At 50.2% G+C, this 23634-nt stretch overlaps 1 protein-coding gene and 1 long non-coding RNA gene across 4 annotated transcripts; one reads left to right on the forward strand and one right to left on the reverse strand.

The window, feature by feature from the left end:
* The first annotated feature begins 1856 nt into the window (after window positions 1-1856).
* On the forward strand, window positions 1857-16574 carry SNX20 (sorting nexin 20). Of its 3 annotated transcripts, XR_001006963.1 has the most exons (5): window positions 1857-2020; window positions 5706-5844; window positions 7312-7463; window positions 13997-15238; window positions 16229-16574. XR_001006963.1 is itself a non-coding variant. In XM_011988646.1 (4 exons), the coding sequence occupies exons 2-4, from the start codon at window positions 5715-5717 to the stop codon at window positions 15124-15126; spliced, it is 309 nt and encodes a 102-aa protein (XP_011844036.1). In that variant the 5' UTR covers window positions 1857-2020; window positions 5706-5714; the 3' UTR covers window positions 15127-16570. The 3 variants fall into 3 exon arrangements, 2 of the variants coding, with proteins under 2 accessions (XP_011844036.1, XP_011844035.1); XM_011988646.1 differs by having other exon boundaries at window positions 15100-16570; XM_011988645.1 differs by lacking the exons at window positions 13997-15238; window positions 16229-16574 and adding an exon at window positions 9070-10959.
* LOC105545631 lies at window positions 11613-12296 on the reverse strand. Its single transcript, XR_001006962.1, has 2 exons — window positions 12161-12296; window positions 11613-12009 (listed from the first exon to the last, which is right to left on the reverse strand). It is a non-coding gene; the product is annotated as an uncharacterized LOC105545631 (long non-coding RNA).
* Window positions 16575-23634: the final 7060 nt, after the last annotated feature.

Here is a 23634-nt window from a genome sequence, read left to right on the forward strand (position 1 = left end):
TGGAGAAGGTATAAGGATGGCAAATAAGCCCATGAAAAGATGCTCAACATCATTAGTCCTTAGGGAAATGCAACTTAAAACCATGATGAGAGACCACTGCACATTAATGCGGTGGTACACTGAAAAACACTGACCAGGCCAGGCACAGTGGCTCACATTGGTAATCTCAGTGCTTTGGGAGCCCAAGGCAGAGGATTGCTTGAGGTCAGGAGTTCAAGACCAGCCTGGGCAACATAGTGGCCATAATGGTCTATCTCTACAAAAAAAATTTATTAGCCAAGCATGGTGACATACCTGTAGTCTTAGCTACTCAGGAGGCCGAGGTGGGAGGATCATTTGAGGCCAGGAGTTCTAGGTTGCAGTCAGCTATGATGGTACCACTGCACTCCAGCCTGGGTGATAGAGTAAGACCCCGTCTCTAAGATAATAAGAATAATGACCACATCAAGTGTAGGTGAGAAGGTGGAGCACCCGGAATTCTCATACACTGTTGGTGAGAATACAAAATGGCACAGTCACTCTGGAAAATATTTGGCGTAATCTAGCATAGTTGAAGCTATCCATACTCTGAGACCCAGCAATTTCACCTCAGATAAGTACATGGACTTGGAGAAATGTGTAAGAATATCATCAGGGGCATTGATCATGATGGCCATCCTAGGGACACCCCAAGTGTGCATCAAAAGACAATAACAACAAAAAAAGATAAATGGCAATGTATTTAAATAATGTAGCAACAGAAAACCAAACACCGCATGCTCTCACTCAGAAGTGGGAGTTGAACAATGAGAACACATGGACACAGGGAGGGGAACATCACACACTGGGGCCTGCCGGGGGATGGGGACCAAGGGGAAAGAGAGCATTAGGACAAATACCTAATGCATGCAGGGCTTAAAACCTAGATGACGGGTTGATGGGTGCAGCAAACCACCATGGCACATATATACCTATGTAACAAACCTGCACGTTCTACACTCATATCCCAGAACTTAAAGTAAAATAAATAATAATAATAATGTAGCAACACAACAATGGAAATGAAAAAACTAGCTACCCAGAAATGCATCAGTGAATCTTAAACACATAAATGTTGCTTGAAAGAAGCAAGGCACTGGAGAATACACACAGTATGCTTGGCTCAATTTATATAAGATTCACAAATGAGTAAAATGAAACTGAATTGTTTGAGGATCTCATAGGTGGTAAATTTCTAAGGAAAAGCAAAGTAGTAACCCCCATCTGAATCAGGACTGTGACTACCTCTCATGGAGGGGAAGGGAATCGTGGCTCAGAAAAAAACATGTGGTAAACTTCTGGGAGAGCCAGCAAAGTTCTTTTTTTTTTCTTTTTTTTTGTCTGATTTCCTCTCTTGCTGTCAAGGCCACAAAGATGGGTGGCCATGAATCACACCACTGCCCTGGGGTTTCGCTTCCCTGGTACTTTCTGTTGGTGGTGATGGATACAGCTTTGCTCAGAGAAAAGGCGCCAGATGGAACTGTAATTCCACCCCACTGCTCTTCTATGTCAGTCACTGGCTCTGTGTCCCACCAGCTCTGTGACCCAAGCCTCGGTTTTCCCATCTGTTCAAGGGGCATGACGGTCCCCATCATGCTTAGCTCATAGAGTAGAATAATGAACGTGAAAGGGCTCTGAGAGCTAATGCCTGAATGCCAGAGATCAACGGGGATTTGAAGGACAGCCAGACTGCTGCAAGGCTGCAGGGAGAGTGAGGCTGAGTTAGATCCCACAGGGCTGGCCCTGCACTGCCTTGCCGTTCCCTGCGCTACCCGGAAGAAGAGGTGGCAGGTTGTCAGTTGAGTTCAATATACCATGTTTCACCAGCCAATGGGCTGGGGCGATCAGGAGCAGGTCACACAGCCTGTTTCCTGTTTTCAAACGGGGAACTTAGAAAGTGTCAGTCCCTCGGCTGGTCGCGGGAGCTGAGAACCAAGAGCTCGAAGGGGCCATGTGATACTCCTCCTGGACCCCTGGACACGCACAGCCCCAGAGACTGGAGGTCAGTATTTGATCCCAAACTCAGCTGTCCTCTGCCTGCTGTGACCTGAGTCCCCTCCTCCTGGGACCCTGCCTGGCACCTGTTGGGGGCAGGGTGGGAGGGGAAAGGATTAGTGACAGCCACTGTGTCTGGAGCTCTCCTTAGCGCAGTGAGGCAGAGGAAGGGACAGCTCCTGGACCCTCCATCACCTCCATTCCTTTTGAGATGCTAGGCGCTTGTACAACCCATCTTGGGCCTGGAGAATAAGTCATCACACCCGTGTTTCTCAAAAAAAAAAAAAAAAAAAACGGTGTCAGGGAATCCCTGCGTCAGCATTGCTTTAGGGGACTCGTGGAAAATACAGAATCCAGGTCTGTTCAATGACACTTTCCTATGTTAGGAGCCAGGAAACCTGCTTTTGAACAAGCCCCTGGGATCCCACCCCCACCCCACCAGGGGATTCTTACGCACACTGGGTTGGGAGCCCCTGGCTTTGGCAAGGCTTCTCAGGTGAGCGTCCAGTTGTTGGAGGGTACCCACCCTTTCCCCAACAGAGGCAGCCACACATCCAGCGTCCGGGGATCTCCTGACTCCCAGAGTGGGCCAGGAGCTTTATTTCACCCCCTAGAGGCTCGTCCCCCATGAAAAGTCCTCTGCAGGCCTTCAGAAAGATGGTGTGGCCTCTGTGTGCCCAGCAGAAGGACTGGACTTGGCAGTCAGCTTTTGGAGAGGGGGGTGGTCAGGACACCTGGGGACAGGAGGAGGAGAATGACTGTCTATGCACACAGAGCGGGAAGGTAGAGGGGACTGGGAAGCTGCTCTGTTCCCTGGGCCAACTACAGGCCTCCAGGCCAACATCACCAACATTTATAGTATTTTGTTATAAAGTCAAGAAATCTTTGCTATAGACAGTGAGGAGAGGGGAGGAAAGGGCCATGGAATCGTCTATGTGGCTGTCCCCAGAGAGCTTTTAGAGCGACAGGATTGCTTTCCCATTTCACAGATGAGGACACTGAGGCCTGGAGAGGGATAGGAAGCTACCCAAGACCCCACGGATACACCAGTGCACAACTCTTTCCTCCCCCTTCCTCTTTAAATGGGTGATTCCCAATGAAACCTGTAAGAGACAACTATAAGGGAGCTGACTGTGGCTGCTGAATTTGATTTTTATTCTAAGGCCTGGTTTCATAATCAGCTTTCTCAGTCTTTTCTGGAGTGTCAAGCTGAGGCATCATTTCTAGGGTCTTACAGAGTCTCTGGGCCAATAGTGCCCTGCTTCTCATCTGGAGCCAGCTGCCTGGTCATGCAAACAGGTCTGCAAAGGTTGGGGCCCCTGAGGCCAAGGGCACTCACCATCACCCACTTTACAGAAGTGCTGAGCATAAGAGTGCCCTGGGCCCCCAAGAATCCCAGCCACCAAGAATCACATAGACCACCCGCTGTCTCACTTAGACACCTACCAGAATGTAGGAAACCCATCCCTAGTCATCCATCATCTTATCAACAGGATGAGGCTTGTAGCCACACTTTTCAGGTGGGGAAACAGAAGCCTAGAGATATTAAAGCACTTGCTTAAGGACACACAGTTGGTCAGGATGGAAGGCAATGTCTCCTGACTCCCTGACAGGGACAAGAGACAAGCGAGAGGTGCCCGTGACGGCATGCTCAAGAATGTGCAGCCCTGGGCCAGCCAGGCCCCTGTTCTGTGTCTCTGTTTGCCCATCTGTAAAAGGTGAGGTTGGATCAAGGGTCCCTAAGGGCCTCCCACTGGACGGCTATGCAGAGCCACATGGAGAAGGCCCCAGGGTTCCTTTCACCCTACACAGCAAGCACTTCCCCATGAAGTGCAGACTCTGGGCCCCAGCTGACCTTCCCTCTCCCAGGCCAGGAGCTCTCATCCCTGGAGCAAGGGACAGGCGCTGGCTGTGCTCAGGGACATGCATGACCTCCACCCCCGTCTGTGCTCAGGGGGTGCCAGGGAGGCATTGGCTCTATCTTTCTCTAGGCCGTAGTCGGCCCAGGGGTTCAGATCAAGGGCACAGAATCCAACGGACCAGAGTTCAAGTCCCAGCTCTACCTCTGTGTTCCACCAGCAGCTTCCTCAGGTCCTAGTAGAAAAAGGTGAGGTCACTTGCACCTTCCTTGTCTTGAATTTCCATGCCTAACCAGTATACCAGCTACTCGCTCCAGCCTAGCTTTAATTGTCCCTTTTTCTAAGTTGTCTCAAACATTTGTAATTCTATTCCAATCCACCTTAATTTAGTCATTTAATTCGCAAATACTTCTGGAAACATCTAGCACTTACCAGACACTAAGAGCGGGGGTACTACACAGTCTCCGGAATGGACAGGGCCCTGAACTGAGGCTTCAGAGTCTGCCTGACTGACTCCTCACCCCAGCCTTGCGAACATGGGTTCTGTTATTATCCCCAATTTACAGGAAACAGAAGCACAGAGAAGTTGAGTCACTTGCCAGCTACCAGGTCATCCCATCCACTTATCCAGGTCACAGACGGAGTTATTATGTAAACCAGATCCCAGCTGCCTGTTCTCCCTCCCTGAGTAACGTGGAGAGAATTCTGAAGTCAGCCCAGCCTGGGTCTGTATCCTGCCCACCACTCACCAGCTCTTTACCTTCGGCAACGCTAAGTCTCAGTTCCCTTATCATAAAAGGGAGCAGCAAACAGTCCTGAGTGCAGACAGTGGTCAGGTTAGCGTGAGAGTGTGTGTTGGGTGTCAAGCGCACCGCCAGCACATCACAAGCACTGGAGACAAACTCAGCTTTGCTTGTTGCGCACACTCACCAGCTGCGTGACTTTGGGCTGGACCTCAGTTTTCTCATCTGTTATGTGGTGGTAATGATAGACTTTTGTGAGCATTAAACTAGATTAGGGGCTGTGAAGAACCTAGGTGGGTATGAAGTGGGTATAAGCTATCAGTTAATTTTGCTGATAGATAGATAATTGATTGATTGATTGATTGATAGAAGATTCATACCAGTATCTACCTGCTCTGAACACTGAGCTTTCTTTTTTTTCTTTTTGAGATGGTCTTGTTCTGTCATCCAGACTGGAGTGCAGTGGCGTCATCATAGCTCACTGCAGCCTCAGTCTCTTGGGTTTAAGGGATCCTCCTGTCTCAGCCTCCCAAGTAGCTAGGGCCACAGGCATGCATCCTGGATAATTTTTGTTAATTTTTTCTAGAGACGGGGTCTCACTACATTGCCCAGGCTGGTCTCAAATTCCTGGGCTCAAGTGATCCTCCTAACTCAGCCTCCCAAAGTGCTGGGATTACAGGCATGAGCCACCGTGTTCAGCTTGAACACTGAGACTTCATTCGCATGTGTAACATAAAAGTGAGTGTCTGCACAAGCCAGCATCTTTCGCTCGAGTAATCACTAAAGCCAATACTTTTGCTTGAAATCATCTCATTTAAAACTCTGAGCAATACGTAAGGATCACCTCAATTACACATGGATCATCACAATAGGTGAAGGGTCTTCTCTGCCTTGGAGTAACCTGCCCAGCAAAGGGGCAGACCCAGGTCTGGGATCTGGCAGCTGGGAGAGTGGGGAAGGTTGAGCCGTGGGGCCATTGTCATTCCCTCTGACTGCCAGGAGGGGGCATGACACAGCTCCTAGGCACCCCAGGAGACACCGGGAACCCCAGCTGGAGTGGGTACTCACTGTTCTCTTGTTCCTCTGGCAGGCTTGGAGCATGGCAAGTCCAGAGCACCCTGGGAGCCCTGGCTGGAAGGGACCCATAACACAGTGCACAGCAAGGACCCAGCAGGAAGCACCAGCCGCTGGCCCTGACCTCCCGCACCCAGGACCTGACAGGCATTTAGGTGGGCTTGAGGCTTGAGACTTGGTCTGGGGGAGAGGTCTGAAGGCATTCAAAGTACAAATGTGGGTCACTTTGGCGGATATAGCAAGAGGCCCGGGCAGCTCTTGTAACTTGGGTTATCCCAAAGCAGACACTGAGACACAGACTTGGTGCAAGCTGTTTATCTGGGAGATGGTCCTAGGAGTCACGGCAGGGGAATGGGAATGGCAGAAAAGGGCAAGAGGCCAGGGCAGGACATCAGTGAACAGATAGGCATGATAAGTGGCTGAGGCTCAACCCTAGCGGGGGTCTTCTGGGAGACCTTGGAATATATCTCTGGGTTGTGCTATCCTGGGGTGAGGAAGCCGGGCTGTTATCTACCAGTCCTGCCCTGCAGAGGAGAAGGGACGCTCCTGGGCCTGCTGCTATGGCCCTAGAAAGCCCTCAGGGAAGCCAGTGGCATGTTCTGGAAAAGTGGGTGCCAAGAGGGCATGGTCCAGCCTGGGGCATGGACAGCATCTGCTGTAGTGCCATCTCCTGGAACAAATCTTTTCTTACAATCCTTCAAGATGCCCCTACTCAATACCTGCTCTGTTCCTGGCCCTATGCAGGGCACTGGGGAAACAGAAACAGGAACAAATCAAACACTGCACTAGTCCTGAGGTTTGGTAGAGAAACAGATCAGTGAAAAATAGATGTGCCATGAAAAACAAATAAATAAAATAAAAAACTATAGGAACAAGGTGGGAGGCTCTTACTCTAATGCCAAGGGGCATGTGCAGTGATGTGGGGGCTTGGTCTTGAAGGGTAGACTGGAAAAGAGCTGGGAACCATGCCCTTTGCGATAAAATGCACAATTATTTGCGCTTCTCAAGAAGCTCAGAGGGGCGCAGGGCTCAAGTGGGGTTTAAGAAACACTGTGTTCGTTTTCCAGGCATGGAAATAGAGGGTTGGATGCCAGGCAGAGGAGTGCACATCCGAGAAGAGCCTAGCATGTAAGCAGTTAGATGAGAAGGTTAGGAAGGGCCAGCCCGCTGACGCTGGAACATAACATCCTTATTGCTGCCTCCCCTGCCCACTGATGTGTGCTCAAGGAGTCCTGGCGACAGTCACAAAGTCAGGGCTGCAGGGAGCACGGAAACACACAAGTCAGTCTCTGCTTGTCCAGAGCGGGGATTTCACCATGGCCAATCTGCAGACCAGAAGTGGACGATGCAAAATGCCCACACCACATTCCACAGCTAAGAAACCACTTGGGGGTGATGGGCTATTTGAGATTGTCAGTGGTAGGGTGGATTCTGCCAGGCTGGGCACAGAGGTCTGTCTGATGCCCCAATTGGGCCTATCAATGGTGGAGTGGGAGAGAGGGATATTCAGTACTCTTTAGGAGTTCTGATATCCCATCTCAGATAGACCCAGCCATCTCCCCAAGCCATGCCTCGAAAGTGCACTGAGAGGGTGCAGATCCTTAAGGGTGTTGTCCTTCCAGACATGCATAGTGGCCTGAGCTCCAACTCCAGCATGACCACGCGGGAGCTCCAGCAGTACTGGCAGAACGAGAAATGCCGCTGGAAGCACGTCAAACTGCTCTTTGAGATCGCCTCAGCTCGCATCGAGGAGAGAAAAGTCTCTAAGTTTGTGGTAAGCAGAGATCGGGAAATGGTGGAGCCTCTTTCACTCTGCTTCCTTCCCGGCCCTGAATAAGTCTTGTGGGGCCTCAGGTTTCCCAACTATGAAATGGGTCAGCACACTTCAGGCTCAGCACCTGCTAGGGTCTGTGAGGATTCGAACCATGGAAGTCATGCTTCTTGGTCCCAAGAAGGAAATAGCCCAGTTTAATCCCATCTTATCGGGTGTCGGTCACCTGTGTCCTTTCTTCACCAATTTTGCCATATCCCTGTATCCATTATAATTATTACTACTTATTTTTTCTTTAAATTGGATCGCTTTTTAAAAACACAAAGTACATTTATTTCAAAGAGAAATACCTTAAATGGAAAACCAATATCACATGGCACAAAGAAAAAGTAACATACTAGAAATGTCGAAACAAGGAAAATCAATACAAGGAAAGCTATGCGCTGTTATTAAATTCTAGCTGGGTACTGTGACTTCAGGAAAGCCCTGCGCCTGGGGATTGCTCTCCCTGTTAGACTGGAATTTTAGCTTGTGTTAAGGAGATGTTAAAGACTGCCTAAGAGCCACACTTCATCCTTCTCCTTCACTTATCTGGGACCAGGATAAATAACGAAGCTGCCACTGAATGCCAATGGCATGCTGGGCACAGCTCCATGTGGTTTCAGTGCATTAACTCATTTAATCCTCACCGGGTGAGGTAGGCACTATGCCTCTCCTTGTTTTATGAATGAGAAAAGTGAGACTCGGAGAGGTTAAATTACTCATCTAAAACAACACAGCTAGACCATGGTGGGACTGTAATTATAACCCATGCAATCTGGCTCTGGAGTCAGATGCATGGGTTATAATTGCCCTTAATATATAATTGCCTGTAATCAGGATTCTCTTGAAAGAGAATTGAAAAGGGATGATTTTCTTACCATATAACGGCATCACCAGTGTACCTAAATGATGTTATATTGTACCTGAAACTAGCTCCCAAATGTGAAACATTTGGAAAACACAGCATCTCAGTTCAGAAAAAGGAGGCCCAGTTTTAGCAAGTAAAGCCAAGAGGGACCCCAGCAGCCTGCAGAGCAGGACCCTCTGCCCTTTTTCCTCCCAGATGTCCCCACTTTGCTGTGTTGTTGTTCCAAGGTTGACTCAGCTGATGTCAATAGTAATTTAAAACACAGTGGCTCAGGCCTGTAATCCCAGCACTTTGGGAAGCCCAGGTAGGAGGATCGCTTGAGCTCAGGAGTTCAAGACCAGCCTGGGCAACACAGCCAGACCCCATCTCTAAAAAATAAAAAAAACAAAATCAGCCGGGTAGTGGGTGTGCCTGTAGTCCCAGCTACTCAGGAGGCTGAGGTGGGCGGGTCACTTGAGCCCAGAAGCTCAAGGTTGCAGTGAGGTATGATCGCATCACTGTACTCCAGCCTGGGTAACAGTGCGAGACCCTGTCTCTAAAATTTAATTAATTAGTTAATTAATAAACAGAATTGCATATAAGGATCGCCCGTTTTCAGGGCATGCTTTACACCGGCCTGGTTAACTTTACTCTCGGGGTACTGCGTCCACCGCAGCCCCCGCCAGGAGGTGGCCACGGCTCTCTCTGGTTGTGCCCTAGGTGTACCAAATCATCGTCATCCAGACTGGGAGCTTTGACAACAACAAGGCCGTCCTGGAACGGCGCTATTCCGACTTCGCAAAGCTCCAGAAAGCGCTGCTGAAGACGTTCAGGGAGGAGATCGAAGACGTGGAGTTCCCCAGGAAGCACCTGACGGGGAACTTCGCGGAGGAGATGATCTGCGAGCGTCGGCGCGCCCTGCAGGAGTACCTGGGCCTGCTCTACGCCATCCGCTGCGTGCGCCGCTCCCGGGAGTTCCTGGACTTCCTCACGAGGCAGGAGCTGCGCGAGGCGTTCGGCTGCCTGCGGGCCGGCCAGTACCCGCGCGCCCTGGAGCTGCTGCTGCGCGTGCTGCCGCTGCAGGAGAAGCTCACCGCCCACTGCCCCGCGGCCGCCGTCCCGGCCCTGTGCGCCGTGCTGCTGTGCCACCGCGACCTCGACCGCCCGGCCGAGGCCTTCGCGGCAGGAGAGAGAGCCCTGCAGCGCCTGCAGGCCAGGGAGGGCCATCGCTACTACGCGCCTCTGCTGGACGCCATGGTCCGCCTGGCCTACACGCTGGGCAAGGACTTCGTGTCTCTGCAGGAGAGGCTGGAGGAGAGCCAGCTCCGGAGGCCCACGCCTCGCGGCATCACCCTGAAGGAGCTCACCGTGCGAGAATACCTGCACTGAGCCGGCCTAAGACCCTACAGGGACGCTGGAGATTTGGGGTCATCATGGCTCATGGTGGGCTGTTTGGGGTTCTTCTTCTTCTTTTTTCCTTTTTCCTTTTCTTTTTTGTTATTTGAGACAGTCTTGCTCTGTCACCCAGGCTGAAGTACAGTGGCTCAATTATGTCTCACTGCAGCCTCAAACTCCTGGGCACAAGCAATCCTCCCACCTCAGCCTCCCAAGTAGCTGGGAAACAGGTGCACGCCACCACACCAGGCTAATTTTTAATAATTTTTTTTTTTTTTTTTTTGTAGAGACAGGGTCTCTCTGTTGCCCAGGCTGCTCTCAAACTTCTGACCTTAAATGATCTTCCTGCCTCAGCTTCCCAAAACACTGGGGTTACAAGTGTGAGCCACCACCCCTGGCCTGGGGTTCATTGTTAATGGGAAAAGCCATTGGGGGCTCTAACTCGCTGGGTGACTTTGAACAAGCCTGTCCTCTGGTCCTCAATTTCCCCATCTGTATCAGACAGAGATGCTCCTGGGACCCCTTGGAAGCCTCCGCTTGTGTGCCACGTCCCCTTGATGCCAGGGCCATTTCATCTCCAAAACACAAACCCAACTGCCAAAAACATCCAGACCAGTGTCCACCCCACCAGTGTCTTTGTGGGAAGCTGGAGGAGAAGTTTACCTCGCACATTCTAGACAAAGCTTAGTCCATTTCCTTGAAGACAGTTCTCTCCAGCTGCTCCAAGGCTTTTCTCTCTGTTCCTTCCACCTCAGAATTGCTTTAAAATATTCCCATCCATTATCCTAATACTATCCTAGTATTCTAGCCCTTCCCCCTTACCATGTAGACCTGATGAAGCAAAACAAATCTCACCTACTGCCCTCAAGAACAGCCTCTACACACACACACACACACACACACACACACACACACGGTGGGAGTTGTATGCCATCCTTTTGAAGGGTGGGAGGACCCTGGGCCAGAAAGCAATAATGGCATAAGATTCTGTGATACAAGGCATTTTTGGCAAGGGAAGTTGCCAACAATTTTTCTGGCTGGGATGGCATAGCACATTGTCTAGGGGTGGATCTTCATTCATAAGGCAGCTGTTCCCTGAATGGCTTCCCTGGGTTATGTAGAAACAGCCCTGGGAGGAGTTGATACAACATACTTAATGGGGCTTCTGTGTAGAAGAGACTGAATCCTCAACACTGCCCCTTTTGAGGATCTGTGATCCTGGAACCTCTCTGATGGACTGGGATACCCTTGACTGAGGTCTGCTGTCTGGAAAGGACACCACAGGCCCAGAATGAAGGGGCATCTGGACCAATGACCTAGATTCAACACAGGGCTTGGAGCTGGTGGTACAGGCTGGTTTTGGCCCAATGTGTGTTGGAGGCTGGAAGCCCCTGAAGACCTAAACTGCCTGGATGAGCTCATTAGGGTGCATTAAAGAGTCTGTAATTTGGGAACCTTAATGTGCGGCACCACTTAAGGGGAGGGACTTGGCCCAGCAAGTGATCACTCTAGAATTGGACAAGTATACACTAGACTGCACCAAAATCTGTTCAACAGCGACACCTTGTGGTAACAACTGTAGACGCCCCATCAGGCTTGATGGGAGACTAGAAACGGACTTTCTTGTGTTTGGACGGCTATCCCTCAAATCTCCCAATCTACTCTAGGGAAAAGACACTTCAAGTGAGAGATATTGGACTTCTTGAAAATCTAGGCCTATGGAAAATTAAAGTGTTAAATGGAAAAATTAAAGAGCTACGAGTCTATTTGTAATGACAGAACAGATTATATTGCTTTTGTCAGTTATTTCTTCAAATCTAAAATGCTATCAACTCTAAGATGCACCAAATGTTTACTAAGAAAAAAAATACCCAACATGAACAGTTTAATTCGGTATTCCAGCAAAAAAACCCTGGAAAACCAAAGAGTTAGACCCCTGATATAAGGATTAATACCAAATAAACCTGTTGTACAGGAGGGGACATTAAGAAAATTCACACAAATCAAACTTGGCACTGGGTGGAGTACAGGGAACTTCCTCTAAGAGTCTGAAATGCAAGCTGGCACTCACCCATGTTTTAGGGCTGAATACACGCAGCGTGGTCCAAAATCCCTCAAGTATAGAAATCATGTTAAAGTGGTCTCAGATGGAGGTGTTCCAGGGGCCTCAAGACCTGGAGATCTTCAGGTCTTCCCTGGGACTGAAGGATGTCAGCATCAAGCCAGGCCTATAAGGAGTGTAGGATCCCATTGAGTTCAGAGGTGCTGAAATGTGAAAAAAAAGAGTGCATCTCAAAATCATAGATAGATGATATGTGTGTGGGGTGTGTGTGTGTGTGCTGTGCACAGAGAGAGAAAATACTTCTATGGGAGTAAAGGAGCCTATAGAATCACATGGGGGGCTCCCCATCAGTACCTCTGAAGAGGGGTTGGCTTCCCACACAGTGCACAGGAAATGGATTTATTCAGGCTTCCCAAAAAGGGACTGGCCACACGGGGCAGCTTCAGGACCATCACCTTGCCTCTTCCTGATGACACTCAATGCTGCCCCTTCCTCGTGCTTCTGGCAGCCTTGGCCTGAGGGTCCATGGGAGTTTCTTCTGGCCATGGACATTGCATCTTCATCCACTACAAGTTGTCTGATGGCCTGGGATGGCCCGCCACAGTCAGCTCCTCCTGGAATCTCCCATATGCTGCAGCAATTAGAGCCCACTCATTCCTTGGGTTCCTGGAACAAGTCCTTGAATTCCTCAGGCCCTCTCCTCCAGCAAGCTTTCCGCAGGGCCCACTGCCACCCCACCAGGGCACCCCACCTCCCTTGTTTGCCTGGGCCCTCTCCCACGCCACCTGTATTAGTCCTTGTTTCTAGGAGACTTTAGAGTGGCAGCAGCTGGGACTGAACCTTCTTCTCCTGACCCCCCAAAAGCTGGGTCCACAGGAGAGGTGAGGAGTACCTGACCTCCATACCCAGGAGGGAGCCTTGTTAGGAACACAGAATTTCAGGCCCAACCCTAGACCTGCTGAATCTACACTTTAACAAGAGCTTCCCCTACTGCCACAGGTGGCTCTTACCTGCGTACCTCAAAGGTTGAGAAGCCCAATGGTGAACTGACTTGAAGGCACCTCGATGAAAATCATCCACGGAACTGGGCCGTCTGTGGTCCTGGGTTCATCCCCATCCTTGTCTTCTCTCCACCCGGGCCCTCTACCGTACAGGTGTCCCATCCCAGGGGACTGCAGATGGGCCCACCATGCCAGCCTCACAATCATACCTGCAAACCCACTCTGGGCATTTGGCCTGGAGCTTAAAGGCATTCATTCCAATGAAGCCCTTCTCCAGCAGCCACTCCCCGCCACTGGCTGTGACAGAGTCCTGGGGTCTCCTCTTTGAGCTGGGATTAGGCATCCTCATGAGACCCTGTCCCCTGGGATGCCGACAGGTCCATGCCAAGCCCACAGTTGAAAACAAGCTCTGCATACAGCTCCCTGTATGGTAAAAGTCAGGGCTCCCCAGGCCTACTGTGTGACCAGGCACTGTCGGGCCATTGATAGCACCGTCAGTCCAGCTCTGCTCGGGATATGTTCCTATCCCATGTCTCAGTTGAGGAAAATGGGATCATTTGTAACATTGTAATCTGGGGGGGTTAAGTGACTTGCCCAGGGTTACACAGCTAATAGCTGGAGCATGAAATTAAGCCCAGGTTTTAATTTGACCCAAGCCCTATTTTCCTTGCTGAGCCCCACATTAAAGGATGTGGAGGAGAGGGGAAGGGGTATGTCCCTGGTCCCCTCACTGAAATGGGTCCTTGATATGGTTTGGATGTGTGGTTGTCACCTCCAAATCTCATGCTGAATGTGACTCCCAGTGTTGAAGGTGTGACCTGGTGGGAGATGTTTGGGTCATGGTGGCAGGTCCCTCATGGATGACTTGGTGCCCTCCCCGTGGTAATGAGTGAGTTCTTGCTCTGTTAGTTTATGTGAGAGCTGGTTGTTTAGAAGAGCCTGACATCACCCTTGCTCCCCTTCTTGCCATGTAAGTCATGAGCTCCCCCTTCCCCTTCCACCATAAGTGGAAGCTTCCTGAAGCTTCACCAGAAGCAATGTCGTGCCATGCTTCTTGTACAACCTGCACAATCGTGAGCCAAATAACCCTCTTTTCTTTATAAGCTACTCAGCCTCAGGTATTCCTTTATAGCAATGCAAAATGGACTGACACGCCCTTAAAGGTCATTTTACTCATCTCTGTTTACAGATGGGAAAATCAAGGGCTGGAGAGGTGACCCGCCCAGGGTCACACGGCGAGACAGGGACAGCACCAGGACCAGACCTGAGATGTCCATGTCAAAGTGACATGCTCTGAGAGGCAGCACACACAAAATAACCCTGCATTCAAATTCCAGGAAGCCTTTAGGGGTCACCCAGCTGGGCCTGGGGGTGCAGGGTCAGTGCTGAGTCCTGGGCAGGGCCACTGGCCTCTCTGAGCTTCCTGGCTCCAGGCTGGGAGGCACAATGCAGGGGGGACTGTGGCCCCTCGGCCTGGCATGCCCTTAGCTCTGCTCTCTAGTGGCTGTCCCCGTAGCTCTGTTTTGGAGCAGCAAAACCAGTTCCACCTGCTGGTAGGGGTAGGTTGGCTCCCAACATGTCCCCAGTGGGCCTCTCTTGGGCTCAAAAGCCAAGCTGTGCCCAGTCACACCTCCAAATGCTTCCTGGCCCCCATGCAGCAACTGCATTTAGCTGCCTTCCCAGAAATTCCTCCATGCTTATACAGCCCTTCCCTCTGGGGCCCAACAATGCCACAGCCTGTTCTATCAACCACCAGCCGTTTTCCTTTGAGCAGTCTCCTTTTACTTATGCACATTTACTTGAAAAAGAAACTTCCTATTACTATCCAAAATGGAAACTCAGAATCACTTGCTATAATTAGAAAGTAGCTACAAAAATAAACACAATGAAACCGATCACTGTTATTACACCCTAACCGGCTTTTACCTGAGACAGGCCCTGAGCCTGAGGCTGATGGTAGACTTTTGTTAAGGGAGACAGACAGACACAGACAGAGAAATAAGCATTAAAGACCTGCAATCACCAAGCTGAGATTTCTCTTTGATTTACTCAGAAGGACTGGAAAATGTTGTCCCACGAAAGGAGGTACATTTCTCACCACGTAGCGCTGATCCTCCCGTGTTGCCTGTGCGTTGCTGCAGACCATCTGGGGTCTTGCCCAAGTGTCCTGAAGACTTTGCTCCCTGGCTTCCTGGTCCCCAGGTCGTGTGTTCAGCCCTGTGTGCTCTCCAGCTCCTAAGTCGTGGGCCTGGTTTCAGCTTTGATTGCCCACTCTTAGCTTTCAATCCATAGGCTCCGGCTCCTGACGCCACACCCTGATATCAAGACCCTCAGATGGAGTAAGTGTTCTGAGCTGGTTGAAGTCTGGAGCCGCAGTATGTCCTTGAGTGGGTCCCCCCATCCTGCCACCCATCTAGCTGTTGCCCCCATGGTAAGAGCAAGAAAATGCCCTCCTCTCCAAAAGTCCCTGCACCAAGCCCCCATCCCAGTCAGCTCCCAGGTTCGGCCCCCTCACTAGCTCCAGGCTGGGAGGGACAGTTCAGGGTGGACTGTGGCCCCTCAGCCTAGCATGGCCTTAGCTCTGCTCTGTAGTGGCTGTCCCCATCGCTGGAACTGTTTTGGAGCAGCAAAACCAGTTCCACCTGCTGGTAGGGCTAAGATGACTCCCTACACATCCCCATTATGTTGGTGTTGGGAGCCGTGATCTAACTGCTCGTTTTCTCAATAACCAACCATCCGTGGCATTCCTATGTCCCAGGCCTTATCTAGAGCTGGGGATACAGCAGTGACCAGGACAGAACTGGTCCCCGCCTCATGGAAGTGAAGTGTCAGGAGGCCTTTCCCAGAGCAAATGGAAGCTGACACAGAATGGTGTCCTCAGCCAGGTGGTCAGGGAAGGCTTCTCAGAGGAGGCGCTGTTCAAAGAATTACAGAGCATACAAAGGAGCTGGCCCTGGGAGCACAGGGAGGGGAAAATTTTAGGCAGAGGGATAGCAGGAGCACAGCCCTGAGGCAGGAAACCACCCCCCCACCACTACCCTCGGCATCCTCAGTTCTGGTTTGCACCTAGAAACAGGACAAGTCCAGGACACACCCGGCCTGACGTGTCACCCTGGCTGTGCCAGCTGAGAGAGTGGGCTCCAGGCACTAACAGAGAAGCCTTGCAAGGCAGATCCATGCACCGCCTGCCTCCAGTTACTGCTAATTACAAAGGAAATGAGCTGGGAGCTTGTGTGTGGGCCGTGCAGGCCCTTTTGGTTACAAGCCACAAAAACCCAGGTTAACCTGAGGAGGAAGGAATTTATTATCTGTAAAGTCCAGGAGCAGGCTAACTTTACACCAAGCAGGATCCAAGGACCCACACTTTGTCATCTCATGTCTCTCTCCCTTTCCCACTTTCGCTTTCTCTGTCTCTTCTTAGTTCTGCTTTCTTCTGCTGTGCCTTTGCTCTCCAGAGCTCTCTCCTGGCAGTGACAAGATGGCTGCAGCAGCTCCAGCAACCTCAGAGGACTCCCCCATCCAGGGTCCTTGTGAGCTCCTCATCTGTAGGATGTGCAGTAAACACTCACATGTCCTTTCCTGAGGAAAGGGGTGGGGGCCAAGGGGCAGCCTCTACACCCTCACAGTGCAGCAACCTTAGTTAGCTCACCCATCAGGGCAGACGTGGGCAGAAATCATGTTTTGGCATATTGTTTTATAATCTGCTTTTTAAATTGTCACTATATATTACGAGCATTTCCCTATAATATATAATATTCTTCCACATTCTGTTTAATGGTTTCATTGTATTCTAATGCATATTCTATAGTTATTTTAACCCCCCCACAATGTTACAAGATTTCCTTATTTGGGGCAACACTGTTGCAAACACTGCAAACACTTAGACCCATATGTCCTTTTTGTGTGCACTCTTATGGCAACTTCTAACGGTGGCATTTCTGAATCATAGACACTTTTTTGACTTTTACATATTTTATTTTTTTAGTTGACAAAAAGTGTACGTATTTATGAATCATAAACACTTAATGATTTTGCTATTACTTAATTTTTCTCTCTTCAGAAAGGCTGTATTCACTCCTCCACCAGCTAAGTGTGAGAGAGGCCCTTGAACTTTGCATAACAGTGGCTGTCAACATTTTAAACCTTTTTTTTTTTTTGAGATGGAGTCTTGTGCTGTGGCCAGGCTGGAGTGCAGTGACAGGATCTTGGCTCACTGCAACTTCTGCCCCATCGTTCAAGTGATTCTCCTGCCTCAGCTTCCCAAGTAGCTGGGATTACAGGCGCCCGCCACCACGCCCGGCTAATTTTTGTATTTTTAGTAGAGACGGGGGTTTCACCATGTTGGACAAGCTGGTCTCGCACTCCTGACTTCAGGCGATCTAAACTATTTTTAATGGTTTAATCTTTTTCCCTTTCCACGGAGCACGTCTGGAGAGACCGAGAGGATCTGATCCTGCAATTTAAAAAGTAGGCAGCAGATGGCGCTGTCGCCTCGGCGGCTCCGAACGCATCCCCGCGGTGCAGGCGGAAAGAGCTGAAACAGCTGGGCAACCGAACCTTTCTCCAGGCTTCTGAAAGCCCTTAGACGGGATTTGAAATCATGCTGCAAAGAAAGAGCTTTGCTGCCTCTATAACCTCTCCCCAGCAAGTGTTGGTGGGGGGTCCCCGGGCGACCTCCACTTGGGGTTCGGGACCTCAATCCTTTTCTGCCCCTCCATCTTCTTCCCTCAGCCCGGAGGCCCCAAAAGGCGGAGGCCGCCGCCCTCCACCTCCCACAAGCGGAATCCGCAGGGTTTCACAAGAGAGGGCGCTGCAAATAACCAGTATCGGCGCCCCCAGCAGCAGGGTCGGCCAAGGCTCCTGGGAAAGGGCTTAACTGCGCTTCTCTCAGTCTGGGGGAAGAGGCCCTTCCCCAGTAAGACCCTCGCCACGTCGCTTTCCAGGGGTAGAGATTGAATGCCCTGCTCCTCCCAGATCCCATCTCCCACGTTTTCAGGACCCAGATGGCGTGGGGGGCTCCCCATCCATCTGCCTACTGAACTGAGGGAGTGGGAAGAGGACTCCCAGGGGATGCCACTAGTGACCTTTTAATTCACCAGTAGATACACAAAGCTCAGTATAGAGACTGTGGGTAATGTGGGTTGGATAAATAAGTAAAAGAAAGGAAAATGGAAGGAGGCTGGGAGGAAAAGAAAAGAGAAATGACATTCCCTGCTTGTTAGAGTATAAATGGTACAACCACTTAAGAAAACCATTTGGCACCATCCCTCAAAGCTGACCGTAAACTGCCCTATAAGTATCCAGCAATGCTGCCCTTAAGAATATACCCTATAGACAGGCAAGCATGCTCAACAAAAGACATGTAGCAGAATTGCACAGCAGGAACTATTCCTAATACTGTCCCCTAGCTGGAAACAACCCAAATGTCTGCGAACCATAAAACAGAGAAGTGAATTGTGGTATTCTTATGTGGAACATGAGGCAGTTATGAAACAAGCTATGCTTGGACACAAGGAAGTGGACGAACCTCACAAGAGACTGCGTGAAACAAGCCAGACACAGACTGATGCAGCTTGTGTGGTTCCACTTCCTGAAGGTCAAGGACAGGTCAGATTCAACCAGAGGGCTGAAGGATGATTGCTTAGATGGCAAAACTCCTGTACTAGGTTCTCCAGCGAAAAAGAGCCAAGAGCAGAGCTAGATATGGATATGGACATATAGTATATGTCTATATATTTGCATATAAAGAGATTTAGTATAAGCGATGGGCTCCTACAATTGTGGAGGCTGAGAAGTCCCAGCCTCTGCCATCTGCAAGCTGGAGACCCAGGAAGGCCGGTGGTGCAATTTGAAGGCCTGAGAGCCAGCAAGCTGACGGTGTAGATTCCAGTCCGGGTCTGCAGACCTGGGAACCAAGAATGCTGAGAGCAGGAGATCCAGGCTCCAGCTCAGTGGGCAGAGAGGAGGCAAATCCAACCGTCCTCTGCCTTTTTTGTTCTGTACGGGCCTTCAGTGAATTGGAAGATGCCCATTCACATGGGCCTCACTCAGGCCATCAACTCCATTGCTAATCTCTCCTAGCAGACATACCCAGAAATAATGTTTAATCAGACATCCGGGCATCCTGTGGCCCAGTTAAGCTAACATTAAAGTAACCATCACAACTCCTGAAAGAAAAAAAAGCAGAAAGGGTTACTCTAAAAGTTGAGATGGTGGTTATCACTTCCAGGGGGTGAGGTTTTGATTGGGATGGGGACAGTGGGGAGTCTCAGTTCTTACTCTCAGGTGATAGTTATGAGTATTTGCTTAATAATAATTTGCTAAGCTGTATACTTTTATGCACTTTTCCCTGTGTGTTATATTTCACAATAAAAATATCTTAATAGGCTGAGTGCAGCAACTCACACCTGTAATCCCAGCACTTTGGGCGGCTGAGTTGGGAGGCTCACTTGAGGTCAGGAGTTTGAAACCAGCCTGGCCAACATAGTGAGATCCTATCTCTACAAAAATAAATTAAAATTTAAAAATGTTAAAATTGGTTGGGTGTGGTGGCTCACGCCTGTAATCCCAGCACTTTGGGAGACTGAGGCAGATGGATAACCTAAAGTCAGGAGTTCGAGACCAGCCAGGCCAATGTGGTGAAACTGTCTCCCTACTAAAAATACAAAAATTAACTGGGTGTGGTGGTGGGACCCTGTAATCCCAGCTACTTGAGAGGCTGAGGCAGGAGAATTGCTTGAACCCAGGAGGCAGAGGTTGTGGTGAGCAGAGATCGCACCACTGCACTCCGCCTGGGCGACAGAGTGGGACTCCATCTCAAAAAAAAAAAATTTAAATTTAAAAATATGAATATTTGAATAAAAGAATTAATGGGTGCATCAAATATATATTCAATATTTATTAGGTACCAAGTACGACGGCAGTCAGAGCTGGTATTTGAACCTGAGGCTAGCATGGTGTTCTGACTCCAAAGCCTCAGATTCCCTAATCTACAGGAAAGAATCAGGAATAGCAAGCAGCTATCGGGGCCACGAGATCCTCACAGGCACCTCCTTAACATACCAGTGTGTGGTGAATTGCAGAGATGGCCTGGATCTTCATCCCTCCTTGTCTTCATGCTGTTTGCCACACACCTTTATAGTTCTTCTCACTAAATAGGTAGGGTTCATTTCCCCACCCCTTGAGTCCGGGCTGTCCTGGACACTGGCTTTGCCCCATGTCATGTGGCAGAAGGGACAGTGGCATCAGCTCCAGGCCTTGGCCTCAAGAGACCTCATGCATTTCACTTGTCCCCTCGAGCTTCTGCTGTCATTGTGAGAAGAACATGTCCAGAGTATCCAGCTGGAGACACAGGATGAAGTGACACATGGATCTGAGCCAAGGGCAGCTGAGATCCACTGATAGCCAGCCCACTCCGACATGTGGGCAAACTCAGGCAAGATCAGCCAATTCTCATCCATGTGTTTTGTGAACTCAAATCAGATGTTATTGTTGTTTCCAGCTACTGAATTTTGGGGCTGTTTGTTATGTAGGAATAGCTAGCTGATACATTGTCTGTAAACAGTAGTGAGGTCTGGGGATGTGTTGGCATAGGGTTCCTGAAAGGACCTGTCTGGGATAGGGAGTGATCAGCACCAGTCTACCCAATGCTCCTGCCTTCCCTGGATTCGCTTTGAGGCTCCAAGCAGCTTCCATGTAAACATAACCACCAATTACTCATGCCTTGTATGTAGAGAGCACTCATACCAGGCCCTGGCTCAGCACCTTATGGACCTGGCCCACTTAACCCTTACAGTGGGCCTATAAGGTAGGCCCTATTACTGCCCCCATTTTACAGGTGAAAAGACTGAAAACAAGAGCTTAGCCCACGGTCACATGGCTTGTAAGAGGCAGAGCTGGGATGTGACTTCAGAGCCTGTGCTTTACCACTGTGCCACCCTGCCCGCCCATCCCAGCCTGCTCTCCTTGAAACCTCTTCCCCAGCTTTGGGATGCCAAGCCTCTGGGCTCTCAAAAGAGGGCCACCTCGTGCCCCTGCTTGCTTTCTCCTCTCTCCCAGGGTCCCCCAGGTCCCCAGCATGAAGATCGCGCTCAGCAGCATTATGCCCCAGAAGATGAAGGCTCCTGTGGATAAACATGAGGCCACTCTCCAGGAAGCAGTCAGCAGAAAGAACGCTTAGTGACAACCTCTAAGCAGGACGAAGGCTGTTGGAAGAGCATTTGTCATTCTGATGGAGAATCTTGGAATATTTGCATTGGAAGGGATTACAGAGCTGCCCCAGTGCAAGGTACAGACTTTTTTTTTAAGCCACAGAGTCTTTTCTTCAAATGGAATCTGATACAGAAGCTCAACATGTAAAAGAGGCCAAAGCCAAGTTTTTCTAGCTGGGAAGCAAGGGAGCTCTGCCTTAGGCCTACCGAGGGTACCCCTAGGCTTTGAGGGTGCTCCATCAAAGCCTGGGGTGCCCTCGGTAGGCCTAAGGCCGCAAAGCCTTGGGGTGCCCTCGGTAGGCCTAAGGCAGAGCTCCCTTTGGGAGCCACTGGGGTGGTTTTGCTGATGGAAAAAGGGCCTCAGGGCCACAGAAGGAATGAGTAGAAGAGCCAAGACTTGAACTCAGATCTCCTGCTTCCCGCCTCTAGGCTTGTTTTCCTATTCCAAGTGTTTAAAAACAAAAGCATGCACCCCAAAAGAAAGATGTAAACCTGATTTCTTTTTTAAACATGAATTTTTCAAAATAACGCATGTGGAGGCCAGGTACCATGGCTCATGTCTGTAATTTCCAGCACTTTGGAGAGCTGAGGTGGGAGGATCCCTGGAGGTCAGGAATTCAAGACCAGCCTGGCCAACATAGTGAGATGCCATCTCTACAAAAAATTAAAAAATTAGCTGAGCGTCGTGATGTGTGCCTGTAGTTCCAGCTATTCGGGACGCTGAGGTGGGAGGATCACTTGAGCCCAGGAGTTTGAGGCTGCAGTGAGCTATGACTGTGCCACTGCACTTCAGCCTGGGTGACAAAGCAAGACCCTGTCTCAAAAAAAAAAAAAAAAATTCCAGTCATGAGATTTCAGGACCCCACTTCTATAGAGCATCACTGTGTTTAGCAGGAGGTCCACTGAGACCCTTGGCTCTTTTCCTTGGGGGTTATCTCTGGTGACTCCTCTCCCTGCACCTCGCTGCACAGCCCTTGTGTAGCAGGCTTTCCGCAGAGCAGCTGCCGTCAAGACAGCTTTTCCCCGGTGTCTTTGCAGCCTCTTTACTCCAGGGCTACGGTCTGGCTGCAGGGGTCAGTCTGCAGGTGTGATAAGATGCTCCAGAGCATTCCCCAGGTGGGGAGGAGCCAGAGGCGCCTGGGAGGGAGCACTGAACTGCGAGTCATGCATTAGATGTCTCTGGGTTTTTCCTGCCTAGCTCTTTCTGGAAATAGTAGCTGGTTATTCTTCTTCAGGAAGACACCCCTCCCTGATTTCATTCCATGGAGTTTGGGTGGACTGGAGCACCAGCTACCCTTGGGCCAGTCCCTCTGCTTATTGGGCCTCCCTTTCTCTACTTGTAGAGTGTATGTTTCCTGGGGCTGCGGTAACAGACACAAACTGAGAGGTATACGCAAGTTCTGGAGACTAGGAGTCTGAAATCTACGTGTTGGTGGGGCCATGCTCCCTCTGATGTTTTAGGGCAGAATCTGTTCCACGCCTCTCACCTGGCCTCTGGCAGCTTCCAGCAACCCTTGGGGTTCCTCGCTGTGTAACTGCTTCACTCCTGTCTCTGCCTCTGTCTTCACATGGCCTTCTCTCTTCCATGTGCTTCTGTGCCCGAATCTCCCTCTGATTTTAATTTTTTTAGAGACAAGGGTCTGGCTATGTTGCCAAGGATAGTCTTGAACTCCTGGCTCAAGCGATCCCCCTGAGTAGCTGGGATTACAGGCATGAGCTACCATGCCCAGCAAATTCCACGCCCAGCAAATTCCTCCCTTCTTATAAAAACACCAGTCACCGGATTAGGACCCACTCCAAGCCAGTATGACCTCATTTGAACTTGGTTACATCTCCAAAGACCCTATTTCCAAATAAGGTCACATTACATATACTAAGGGTTAGGGCTTGAACATATATGTACAGGGAACACAATTCAACCCACAACAGAAGTGAAAGGTTGTCCTAGGCGCATGCCCACCTGACGTCCCCGGATTTTGTGAAATAAGTGATGTTTCAGGGACTGAACCAAATGGTAGTTGATCCAGACTAATCCACAGTGTCCAAGCTCTCATCCTTTCCCAGAGGCCCCACAGCACCCTGTCTGGGCCACTCTTAAAGCACAGATCCCTTTCTACTTCCTTTCCCCTATTAGAGGGCAGGATGGGTCTGTTTCACTCCTTATCCATTGGCCCCTGGACCCACATCCGGGGGTGGCAGAGCAAACACCAGGCCTTGAATCCACCTCCCAGTCTTTTCAGTCCTACCTTCCAATATGGTCTGACTCACCCCGTCCCCGCCTCCCCAGTTCCACCCCACCCAGGCGCCACTGCCCCCCAACTCTAACATCTCCCTCACCATTTCCTTCCTGCCTTGCCTCCTCCAATCCACTCTCCACACAGCTGTCAGAGAGCCCTTTCAAAACGATAAATGGATCATCTCACTCCCTGGCTCAAAGCTTCCGGGGAATTCCCCTCATTCTTTGCATAAAGTCCAAGCTTCTCTGCTCAGCCTCCACACCTGCCCTCATCTGGCCCAGACGACCTCTCCCACCTGTGTCTGCCCTCTTTTTTTTGTTTTGTTTGTTTGTTTGTTCGTTTTGAGACAGAGTCCTGTTCTGTCACCCAGGCTGGAGTGT

The sequence above is a fragment of the Mandrillus leucophaeus genome, unplaced genomic scaffold, assembly GCF_000951045.1.
Source record: "Mandrillus leucophaeus isolate KB7577 unplaced genomic scaffold, Mleu.le_1.0 Scaffold333, whole genome shotgun sequence".
NCBI classification, from domain to species: Eukaryota; Metazoa; Chordata; class Mammalia; order Primates; family Cercopithecidae; genus Mandrillus; species Mandrillus leucophaeus.

Excerpts from the sequence above, each read along its gene's own strand:
- SNX20 (XM_011988645.1), top strand. The coding sequence starts at position 5,715 with ATGGCAAGTCCAGAGCACCCTGGGAGCCCTGGCTGGAAGGGACCCATA. Across the intron at positions 5,845-7,311 it reads AGGACCTGACAGGCATTTAG|ACATGCATAGTGGCCTGAGC; the intron begins GTGGGCTTGAGG and ends TTGTCCTTCCAG. Across the intron at positions 7,464-9,069 it reads GAAAAGTCTCTAAGTTTGTG|GTGTACCAAATCATCGTCAT; the intron begins GTAAGCAGAGAT and ends GTTGTGCCCTAG.